At 43.9% G+C, this 12,212-nt stretch overlaps 1 protein-coding gene across 1 annotated transcript in view; it reads right to left on the minus strand.

Moving 5' to 3' along the window:
* The window catches only part of myo3a (myosin IIIA), a 73,856-nt gene extending 67,832 nt beyond the window's left edge, over positions 1-6,024 (minus strand). The window contains exon 1 of the mRNA XM_071328790.1: positions 6,011-6,024. Within this exon, the coding sequence (XP_071184891.1) occupies positions 6,011-6,012 (2 nt within the window). The 5' untranslated portion in view covers positions 6,013-6,024. The remainder of the gene's footprint in view (positions 1-6,010) is intronic.
* Positions 6,025-12,212: the final 6,188 nt, after the last annotated feature.

The following is a 12,212-nucleotide window of genomic DNA, read 5'->3' on the forward strand; positions in this document are numbered from 1 at the left end:
GACTTCATTTTCTATTGTGTTATTGACTGTACGCTTGTTTATTCCATGTGTAACTCTGTGTTGCTGTTCGTGTCGCACTGCTTTATCTTGGCCAGGTTGCAGTTGTAAATGAGAACTTGTTTTCAACTAGCCTACCTGGTTAAATAAAGGTGAAATAAAAAAATAAAAAAATAAAGTATAATCACGAAAACCGTAATAATGCAATTTAGAAAATAATCTTTCATGATCAACGGTGTGAAAAGCTTTGGATAAATCTAAAAGGATGCCAAGAGCGTATTCATTGTTGTTAAAGGCTGTAAAGATTTTATCCACAAAAACCATATTGGTGCAAGTATTGAATACAATGTTGATTTACATGTTTCAATATGGTCTTATACACCAATTTTTGTAGGATTTTAGAACAACATGGCAGTACAGATATTGGACGATCATTTGTAAAATATATTGGATCCCCAGATTAATAGAGGGGGATAACTTGGTCAATTTTAAAATCTTTAGGAACAAGACCAGTTTGCATAGATTTGGTGAAGATATACAGTACCAGTCAAAAGTTTGGAAACACATTACTTATGTATGGGTTTTTCTTTATTTGTACTATTTTCTACATTGCAGAATAATACCGAAGACATCAAAACTATGAAATAACACATAAGGAAACAAAAAAGTGTTAAACAAATCCAAATTTATTTTATATTTCATACACCTGAAGGTGTGTTTTGGGTCATTGTCCAGTTGAAAAACAAATGATGGTCCCACTAAGCGCAAACGAGATGGGATGGCTTATCACTGCAGAATACTGTGGTAGCCACGCTGGTTAAGTGTGCCTTGAATTCTAAATGAATCGCATACAGTGTCACCAGCAAAGAACCCCCACACCATCACACCTCCTCCTCCATGCTTCACGGTGGGAACCACACATGCGGAGATCTTCCGTTCACCTACTCTGTGTCTCACAAAGACAAGGCGGTTGGAACCAAAAATCTCAAATTTGTACTCATTTCGGCCAGTCTAATGTCCATTGCTCGTGTTTCTTGGCCCAAGCAAGTCTCTTCTTCTTATTGGTGTCCTTTTGTAGTGGTTTCTTTGCAGCAATTGGACCATGAAGGCCTGATTCACACAGTCTCCTCTGAACAGTTGATGTTGAGATGTGTCTGTTATTTGAACTCTGTGAGGCATTTATTTGGGCTGCAATCTGAGGTGCAGGTAATTGCCAATTTCTGAGGCTGGTAACTCAAATGAACTTATCCTCTGCAGCAGCGGTAACTCTGCGTCTTCCTTTCCTGTGGCGATCCTCATGAGAGCCAGTTTCATCATAGCGCTTGATGGTTTTTGTGACTGCACTTGAAAAAACGTTCAAAGTTCTTGAAATGTTCCGAAAGACTGACCTTCATGTCTTAAAGTAATGATGGACTGTGGTTTCTCTTTGCTTATTTGAACTGTTCTTGCCATAATATGGACTTGGTCTTTTTACATCTAGGCTGTATCACAACTGGCCGTGATTGGGAGTCCAATAGGGGGGCGCACAATTGGCACAGCGTCTTCCGGGTTAGGCTGCCATTCTAAGTAAGAATTTGTTCTTAACTGACTTACCTAGTTAAACAAACGTTAAATAAAATGTTTTAAAAATAACAAAATTAATTTACCAAATAGGGCTATCTTCTGTATACCAACCCTACCTTGTCACAACACAACTGATTGTCTCAAACGCATTAAGAAGGAAAGAAATTCCACAAATTAACTTTAAACAAGGCACACCTGTTAATTGAAATGCATTCCAGGTGACTACCTCATGAAGCTGGTTGAGCGAGATCAAACTGAACTACAGAAGGGAAATGTCCCTTAATGTAATCCAAGGGATTTCCATCAGTTTTCTACATTTTCTTTGACAGAGAGGAACCCACATTCACAAAAAAAGTGTATTAAATTCACATGAAATAATATCAGGATCACTATATAACAATAAATTGAGATGGAATATTTGTAGATGTCGTTTCCATATTCAATAGCTGATGATTTTCCAAGTTGACTTTATATTATTTAAGGATTCTTGGATTTTGTTTGTAAAATATATTTTCTTGGGATATCCAAAGTAGATGAGTAAATGTGTTCTTATACTTTTTGTACTTTGCAGAATTCAGGGGAGAGGTTTCACAGTTTCTGTTTTATTTGATTGTTGTTTCCTTAGGTTACCGCTGGAGGGCACCCTTACCTTGATTTCTAGTTTCCAGGTTACCCTGATTATTACTTATTGGATTCACCTGTGTTTAATTATCTTCTCTGTTCACCTGGTTGCCTTGTTTATTTAGGTTCCTCAGTTGGTCTGGATCTTTGCTTAGGTCTCATGTTTTATTAGTGTGCTCTTGTGCGGTTGACTTGTTTCTGTTAAGACTCTAAGTAAAAGATCTGGATTTACCCTTACCTCTGCTTGCTGTGTTTCTCTGCGCCTGGGTTCGAGTTCGTACAAGCATTATTGTGACAGTAGACCTAAGCCAACAATGGACCCAGCAGAGATTTCTCAGCCGTGCGAGGAACATTCCGAACTCCACCATTTACGGTCGGCTCTCACCCACCATGGAACTGTGATTGGCCGCCATGAGGCACGGCTGCAGACATTGTCGGATGATTTAAGAACTCTTGTGTCCGCTCTGCAGACAGGACAGACGGGAGCAACGGCTGCTGCACCTGTGGCTGTTCCTAATCCTCCACTCCCTACCAGCTCAGCGTCTTCCTCCCTTCGGGAGCCTCATCTCCCGGCACCGGAGCGCTATGAGGGGCATCCTGGGAGGTGTCGTGGGTTCCTGCTCCAATGCTCGCTGGCCTTCGAGCTGCAGGCATCAACGTTTCCCACCGAGCGTTCCAGAGTAGCATACGTCATCTCCTTGCTCTCAGGACGGGCTCTGGCCTGGGCCATGGCAATATGGGAGCAGCAATCGGACGTTTGTTTTAATTGGCAAAGCTTCACCCAGGAGATTAAGTGGGTTTTCGATCACCCCATCAGTGGCATGAACGCTGCTCAAAGACTCATTGTGCTTTGGCAGGGCAGCCAGAGCGTAGCTGATTACGCTATTGACTTTCGGACACTCGTCGCTGAGAGCGGTTGGAATACAGAGGCACTTCACTCAGCCTTTCTGAACAGACTCAGCGAGGTTCTCAACTGGCTTCCCGGGACAACCCTGACACTCTGTATGAGCTTATCGTTCTGGCCACCCGGATTGACAACCGGCTTCGGGAGCGTTGTTGTGAGAGGACGGCGGGGTTCTGAGTGGATTCAAGTGTTTCGGGTTCCGCTGAGGGAGTCAATTCTTCATTTGTTCCACTGCCTTATGCTGTGTCTGCTTGTCCTATACCCCGTCAGAGTTCTCAATTCGGCTCTGATTCTCCTTCAGAGGAGCCAATACAATTGGGACGCACCAGACTTTCCGCTCTGGAGAGAAGGCGCAGGATTAACAAGCAACGTTGCCTTTACTGTGGACAGTCTGGACATTTCCGTGCCTCCTGTCCCGAGCTGACGGGAAACGGGAGGACTCGTCAGTAGACGGGAGAATACTGGCGAGTCAGATGCTTCCAGCCAACCTGCGGTGGGACAATGGGCATTTGGACATTCCTACTTTCATAGAATCTGGGGCTGCCGGCTGTTTTCTGGATCGCACATTAGCTCGCCAACAGGGGCTGCCCCTCACTAAGCTGGACATTCCGTTGTCGGTCACTGCGCTGGATGGGGTGCCCCTAGGATCTGGGAAGGTGAAGCAACTCACCATGTCTATTCAGCTATGAGGTCTGGATTATCATGTGGAGTTTATCCAGTGAAATTTGGTGGACTCTCCTGAGCTTCCCCTGGTTCTTGGACATCCGTGGCTTTCTATCCATAATCCTCAAATTGACTGGCCCTCAGGAAGAGTTCTGGGATGGAATCCTTCATGCCAGTCCACCTGCCAGCAACGCTCTCCACATCTTTCTGGCCCTGCTCGTCTGGAGGCTTCCGATTTTCCTGTTCCCCCAGCTGGGGATGACAAGCCTGATCTTTACCCAGTACCTTCGGGATTACTGGGATCTGAATCAGGTCTTCAGCAAACGGAGGGCCAGCGGACTGCCTCCTCACAGGTCCTACGATTGTGCCATTGACCTCCTGCCCGGCACCACTCCTCCGAGAGGAGGGCTGTATTCTCTCTCAGGTCCAGAGACTCAGCCATGAAAAGTTATATTAAGGAGGCGCTGGGGACTGGTTTTATTCGGCTGTCCACTTCACTTGCAGGAGCGGTTTTTTTCTTTGTTGGAAAGAGGGATGGAGGATTACGTCCCTGTATCGATTGGACTATTTTCCTGTCAAAATGCAACGAGTACTGTTTGGAGTAAAATGTTTGGAGTAAAAAGTACATTATTTTATTTAGGAATGTAGTAAAGTAAAAGTGAAATAGTAAATAGTAAAGTACAGATACCCCAAAAAACTACTTAAGTAGTACTTTAAAGTATTTTTACTTAAGTACTTTACATCACTGTGCATGTGTGAGTGGGAATGAGTCCTAACACTTTAGACATTGAGAACACTGGACACACCAGTACTGAACGAATGACTACCCTGTTAGCGTGGGCCAAGAACTCAGGGGGAAGTTTCTCTGGGTCCATTACACGATCAAAGGCTCCCAGAACAAAACCTAATGGATGATCCCTCTAACATCAGAGACAACAATGGGATAGAACAGGAAGGCCTAAATAAGCCTACTCTCTTGGTATAAGGTGAAAGACCAAAAGGTGAGTGTATCATTCCACCTGGAAGAACTCTGTTCTTTGACGGTGCCAGCAATGTTCAACAAATTGTATAATACTGTATTAGTGAATGGATGGATGTACTATAGTTTGGGTATCTGAAAAGGCAACAAGACATACTAGGAAAGCTCTAAAAGACTAACAACAACAAACATTTTGGGAAAATAATGATCAATACAAAGTGCTTACTAGTACAGTGCATTCGGAAAGTATTCTGACCGCTTGACTTCTTCCATATTTTGTTATATTACAGCCTTATTCCAAAATTGATTAAATCGTTTTCCCCCCTCATCAATCTACTCACAATACCCCATAATGACAAAGCAAAGCCAGGTTTTTCGAAATTTTTACAAATGTATAAATGTTTTAAAACTGAAATATCACATTTACATAAGTATTCACACCCAGTTGTATAATAAGGCTGTAACGTAACAAAATGAGGAAAAAAGGAAGGAGTCTGAATACTTTCCGAATGCACTGTATCTCAGCCTAATTAGGCTATAAAGATACAGCTCAACTTAAAGGCCTATAGGTGTACGCGCATGCTGTCAACTCCTCCAATCACTACCTACGTGGAGATTGCATCCCACTGTGAGTTTCCTTAACTTGGATGTTTGAAAAATAAAGCAAGGTTTGTATTTTGACACACATTCTATAAATTCACACAGCAGGGGTGTATGTTCCCATTTCCAACAGCATCCAGGACAAGAGTCAAAGCAGTGGTATCAGTCCCAATCTCTAGAGCAGAGGACTCATCATTTTACCTGCAGCCCCAGTTGGTCTTCCATCTCCTGAATGGGGGCTTTACACTGCATGACCTACAATCAGAGGAAGATAATGGGAGCAAGATAACCCTCCACCATCCCAGAAAACCAATGATACTGTAGTAACCAAAGAAAAAGATCCAACCAACATTCAAAGAGCCATGTCTGCATGTAACTGCATATACAATGTGGTTTAGAAAAAATATACATTTTATATGCACTTATATACAGACATGGCTCTTTGAGTGTTGATTGGATCTTTTTATTTGGTTACTAACATTTGTTTTCTGGAATGGGGGAAGGCAATCTTGCCCTATTATCTTCCAGTAAGTTACAGCTCCACTAATACCTGACAACCACACACAGTACACGTCCATGGGGCCACATTTCAGTCAGGCCAAGGTTATCCCCTGGTCAACCTCACACAACTTTGTCTATCTAATCCACAACAACACCAAAACCAACAACAGAAAAAAACTTACATCGTTTTGTCATTGTGCCTGGGGACATATTTTGGAGGAGGATTAATCCATTTTCGGTGAATTCGGTTAGCTTCGAGGGAGTGAGAGAGGGAAAGCAACTATGAGTGTAAACAGCAGAGGAGGAGCTAACCAGCGCTAATCTCGCTAGCAATCCCCTCGCTCCTTCCATTGGAAACAATCTCTAAGTAGTAGGAGATATGTCAGGATTAAGAGGAATTAGCCAGTTGCAACATGAGCCTTTCCCCATATAGATGCTCATTCATAAACAAAGCAAAGCTGATTAGTGCAACCTTACAATATGGTGCTTGCTAAAGACACAGTGCCATCCCTTTCTCTTCTTGGTGGTCTTGTACATAATTTAGTACTGAGCATTGTATTAACTCTATTGTATTTAATCCCTGTTATCCATGTACAGTGTTTTGTTAGGATAACATATACAGTACCAGTCAAATGTTTGTACACACCTACTCATTCCAGGGTTTTTTAACTTACCTATTTTTACAATTTTCTACATTATAGAATAATAGTGAAGACATAAAAACTATGAAGTAACACATGGAATCATGTAGTAACCAAAAAAGTGTTAAACAAATCAAAATATATTTTATATTTGAAATACTTTAAAGTAGCCACACTTTGCCTTTCCTTCTTAATGCATTTGAGCCAATCAGTTGTGTTGTGACAAGGTAGGGGTGGTATACAGAAGATATCCCTGTTTGGTAAAAGACCAAGTCCATATTATGGCAAGAAACACCTCAAATGAGCAAAGAGAAATGACAGTCCATCATTACTTAAAGACATGAAGGTGAGTCAATGTGGAAAATTTAAAGAACTTTGAAAGTTTCTTCAAGTGCAGTCGCAAAAACCATCAAGCGCTATGATATAACTGGCTCTCATGAGGACCGCCCCAGTAAAGGAAGACCCAGAGTTACCTCTGCTGCAGAGGATAAGTTCATTAAAGTTACCAGCCTCAGAAATTGCAGCCCAAATAAATGCTTCGCAGAGTTCAAATAACAGACACATCTCAACATCATCTGTTCAGAGGAGACTGTGTGAATCAGGCATTCGTAGTCCAATTGCTGCAAAGAAACCACAACTAAATGACACCAATAAAAAGAAGAGACTTGCTTGGGCCAAGAAACACAAGCAATAGATATTAGACTGGTCGAAATCTGTCCTTTGGTCTGATGAGTCCAAATTTGAGATTTTTGGTTCCAACCGCTGTGTCTTTGTGAGACGCAGAGTAGATGTGTTGTTCCCACCGTGAAGCATGGAGTTGTTCCCACAGTGAAGCATGGAGGAGGAGGTGTGATGGTGTGGGGGTGCTTTGCTGGTGACACTGTCAGTGATTCATTTAGAATTTAAGGCACAACCAGCGTGGCTACCACAGCATTCTGCAGAGATATGCCATCCCATCTCGTTTGCGCTTAATGGGACTATCATTTGTTTTTCAACTGGACAATGACCCAACACACCTCCAGGCTGTGTAAAGGCTATTTGACCAAGAGGGAGAGTGATGGAGTGCTGCATCAGATGACCTGGCCTCCACAATCACCCGACCTCAACCCAATTGAGGGTATTTGGGATGAGTTTGATGTGAGTGAAGGAAAAGCAGCCAACAAGTACTGTAATCAGCATTTGTGAGAAGTCCTTCAAAACTGTTGGAAAAGCATTCCAGGTGAAGCTGGTTGAGAGAATACCAAGAGTGTGCAAAGCTGCCATCAAGTCAAAGCGTGGCTACTTTGAAGAATCTCAAATATAACATATATTTGGATATGTTTAACACTTTTTGGTTACTACATGATTCCATATGTGTTATTTCATAGTTTTGATGTCTTCACTATTATTATACAATGTAGAAAATAGTAAAAATAAAGAAAAACCCTGGAATGAGTAGGTGTATATGTAAACTCAGCAAAAAAAGAAACGTCCTCTCACTGTCAACTGTGTTTAAAATCAGCAAACTTAACATGTGTAAATATTTGTATGAACGTAACAAGACTCAACAACTGAGACATAAACTGAACAAGTTCCACAGACATGTGACTAACAGAAATTGAATAATGTGTCCCTGAACAAAGGGGGGGTCAAAATCAAAAGTAACAGTCAGTATCTGGTGTGCCCACCAGCTGCATTAAGTACTGCAGTGCATCTCCTCCTCATGGACTACACCAGATTTGCCAGTTCTTGCTGTGAGATGTTACCCCACTCTTCCACCAAGGCATCTGCAAGTTCCCGGACATTTCTAGGGGAATGGCCCTAGCCCTCACCCTCCGATCCAACAGGTCCCAGGGTCCCAGACGTGCTCAATGGGATTGAGATCCGGGCTCTTTGCTGGCCATGGCAGAACACTGACATTCCTGTCTTGCTGGAAATCACGCACAGAACGAGCAGTATGGCTGGTGGCATTGTCATGCTGGAGGGTCATGTCAGGATGAGCCTGCAGGAAGGGTACCACATGAGGGAGGAGGATGTCTTCCCTGTAACGCACAGCATTGAGATTGCCTGCAATGACAACAAGCTCAGTCCGATGATGCTGTGACACACCACCCCAGACCATTACGGACCCTCCACCTCCAAATTGATCCCGCTCCAGAGTAGAGGCCTCGGTGTAACGCTCATTCCTTCTACGATAAACGCAAATCCGACCATCACCCCTGGTGAGACAAAACCGCGACTCGTCAGTGAAGAGCACTTTTCCCCAGTCCTGTCTGGTCCAGCAACGGTGGGTTTGTGGCCATAGACGACGTTGTTGACGGTGATGTCTGGTGAGGACCTGCCTTACAACAGGCCTACAAGCCCTCAGTCCAGCCTCTCTCAGCCTATTGCGGACAGTCTGAGCACTGATGGAGGGATTGTGCGTTCCTGGTGTAACTCGGGCAGTTGTTGTTGCCACCCTGTACCTGTCCTGCAGGTGTGATGTTTGGATGTACCGATCCTGTGCAGGTGTTGTTACACGTGGTCTGCTACTGCGAGTACGATCAACTGTCCGTCCTGTCTCCCTGTAGCGCTGTCTTAGGCGTCTCACAGTACGGACATTGCAATTTATTGCCCTGGCCACATCTGCAGTCCTCATGCCTCCTTCAGGCATGCCTAAGGCACGTTCACGCAGATGAGCAGGGACCCTGGGCATCTTTCTTTTGGTGTTTATCAGAGTCAGTAGAAAGGCCTCTTTTGTATCCTAAGTTTTCATAACTGTCACCTTATTTGCCTACCGTCTGTAAGATGTTAGTGTCTTAATGACCGTTCCACAGGTGCATGTTCATTAATTGTTTATGGTTCATTGAACAAGCATGGGAAACAGTGTTTAACCCCTTTACAATGAAGATCTGTGAAGTTATTTGGATTTTTACTAATTATCTTTGAAAGACAGGGTCCTGAAAAAGGGACGTTTCTTTTTTTGCTGAGTTTATATATACTGAACAAAAATATAAATGCAGCATGCAACAACTTCAATGATTTTACTGAGTTACAATTCATATAAGGAAATCAGTCAATTGAAATTAATTAATTAGGCCCTTATCTCTGCATTTCACATGACTGGGCAGGGGCACAGCTATGGGTGGGCCTGGGAGGGCATAGGCCCAACCCCTTGGGAGCCAGTCTCACCCACTGGGGACCCAGGACCAGCCAATCAGAATGAGTTTTTTTCCCACAAAGGACTTTCCTACAGACAGAAATACTCCTCAGTTTCATCGGCTGTCCAGGAGGCTGGTGTCAGACGATCCTGCAGGTGAAGATGCTGGATGTGGAGGTCCTGGGCTGGTGTGGTTACACTTGGTCTGCAGTTGTGAGGTCGGTTGCACGTACTGCTAAATTGTCTGAAACAACGTTGGAGGCGGTTTATAGTAGAGATATTAATATTCAATTCTCTGGCAACAGCTCTGGTGCACATTTCTGCAGTCAACATGCCAATTGCATGCTTCCTCAAAACTTGAGACATCTGTGGCATTGTGTGGTGTGACAAAACTGCACATTTTAGAGTGGCCTTTTATTCTCCCCAGCACAAGGTGCACCTGTGTAATGATCATGTTGTTTAATCAGCTTCTTTATATGCCACAGCTGTTAGGTGGATGGATTATCTTGGCAAATAAGAAATTCTCGCTAACAGGGATGTAAACAAATATGTGGCCCAAATTTGAGAGAAATAAGCTTTTTGTGCATATGGAACATTTCTGGGACCTTTTATTTCAGCTCATGAAACATGAGAGCAACACTTTACATGTTGTGTATATATTTTTGGTCAGTACTAAACTGTTGTGTTTATATTTTTGTTCAGTATAAATAGACACAACAATTGAACCAATACACATAAACTCTGTATTTCATACATTTCATACACTCCAACTTCCGGCGCCGAAAAGAGATGGCCGCCTCGCTTCGCGTTCCTTGGAAAATATGCAGTATTTTGTTTTTTTATGTGTTATTTCTTACATCGGTACCCCAGGTAATCTTAGGTTTCATTACATACAGTCGGGAGGAACTACTGAATATACGATTAACGTCAACTCATCATCGTTCCTACCAGGAATATGACTTTCCCGAAACGGATCCAGTGTTTTGCCTTCCACCCAATACAATGGATCTGATCCCAGCCGGCGACCCTGTGCGACGCCGAAAAAGGGGCAAACGAGGCGGTCTCGTGGTCAAGCTTCGGAGACGGGCACATCGCGCTCCACTCCCTAGCATACTACTCGCCAATGTCCAGTCTCTTGACAATAAGGTTGACGAAATCCGAGCACGGGTAGCATTCCAGAGAGACATCAGGGATTGCAACGTGCTCTGCTTCACGGAAACATGGCTAACTCAAGAGACGCTAACGGAGTCGGTGCAGCCAGCTGGTTTCTTCATGCATCGCGCCGACAGAAACAAACATCTTTCCGGTAAGAAGAGGGGCGGGGGGGTATGCCTTATGATTAACGAGACGTGGTGTGATCATCATAACAACACACAGGAACTCAAGTCATTCTGTTCACCTGATCTAGAACTCCTCACAATCAAATGTCGACCGCATTATCTACCAAGGGAATTCTCTTCAATCATAATCACAGCCGTATATATTCCCCCCCAAGCAGACACATCGATAGCCCTGAACAAACTTTATCTGACTCTTTGTAAACTGGAAACCACACACCCTGAGGCTGCATTCATCGTAGCTGGGGATTTTAACAAGGCTAATCTAAAAACAAAACTCCCTAAATTCTATCAGCATATCGATTGTGCTACCAGGGCTGGAAAAACCCTAGATCATTGTTATACTAATTTCCGCGACGCATATAAGGCCCTCCCCCGCCCCCCTTTCGGAAAAGCTGACCACGACTCCATTTTGTTGATTCCAGCCTACAAACAGAAACTCAAACAACAAGCTCCCGCGCTCAGGTCTGTTCAACGCTGGTCCGACCAATCTGAATCCACGCTTCAAGACTGCTTCGATCACGCGGATTGGAATATGTTCCGCATCGCGTCCAACAACAATATTGACGAATATGCTGATTCGGTGAGCGAGTTCATTAGGAAGTGCATTGACGATGTCGTACCCACAGCAACGATTAAAACATTCCCAAACCAGAAACCGTGGATTGACGGCAGCATTCGCGTGAAACTGAAAGCGCGAACCACTGCTTTTAACCAGGGCAAGGTGACCGGAAGCATGACCGAATACAAACAGTGTAGCTATTCTCTCCGCAAGGCAATCAAACAGGCTAAGTCCCAGTACAGAGACAAAATCGAGTCGCAATTCAACAGCTCAGACACAAGAGGTATGTGGCAGGGTCTACAGTCAATCACGGATTACAAAAAGAAAACCAGCCCCGTCGCGGACCAGGATGTCTTGCTCCCAGACAGGCTAAACAACTTTTTTGCCCGCTTTGAGGACAATACAGTGCCACTGACACGGCCCCCTACCAAAACCTGCGGGCTCTCCTTCACTGCAGCCGAGGTGAGTAAAACATTTAAACGTGTTAACCCTCGCAAGGCTGCAGGCCCAGACGGCATTCCCAGCCGCGTCCTCAGAGCATGCGCAGACCAGCTGGCTGGTGTGTTTACGGACATATTCAATCAATCCTTATCCCAGTCTGCTGTTCCCACATGCTTCAAGAGGGCCACCATTGTTCCTGTTCCCAAGAAAGCTAAGGTAACTGAGCTAAACGACTACCGCCCCGTAGCACTCACTTCCGTCATCATGAAGTGCTTTGAGAGACTA

Source organism: Salvelinus alpinus, chromosome 10 (assembly GCF_045679555.1).
Source record: "Salvelinus alpinus chromosome 10, SLU_Salpinus.1, whole genome shotgun sequence".
Lineage (NCBI taxonomy): Eukaryota > Metazoa > Chordata > Actinopteri > Salmoniformes > Salmonidae > Salvelinus > Salvelinus alpinus.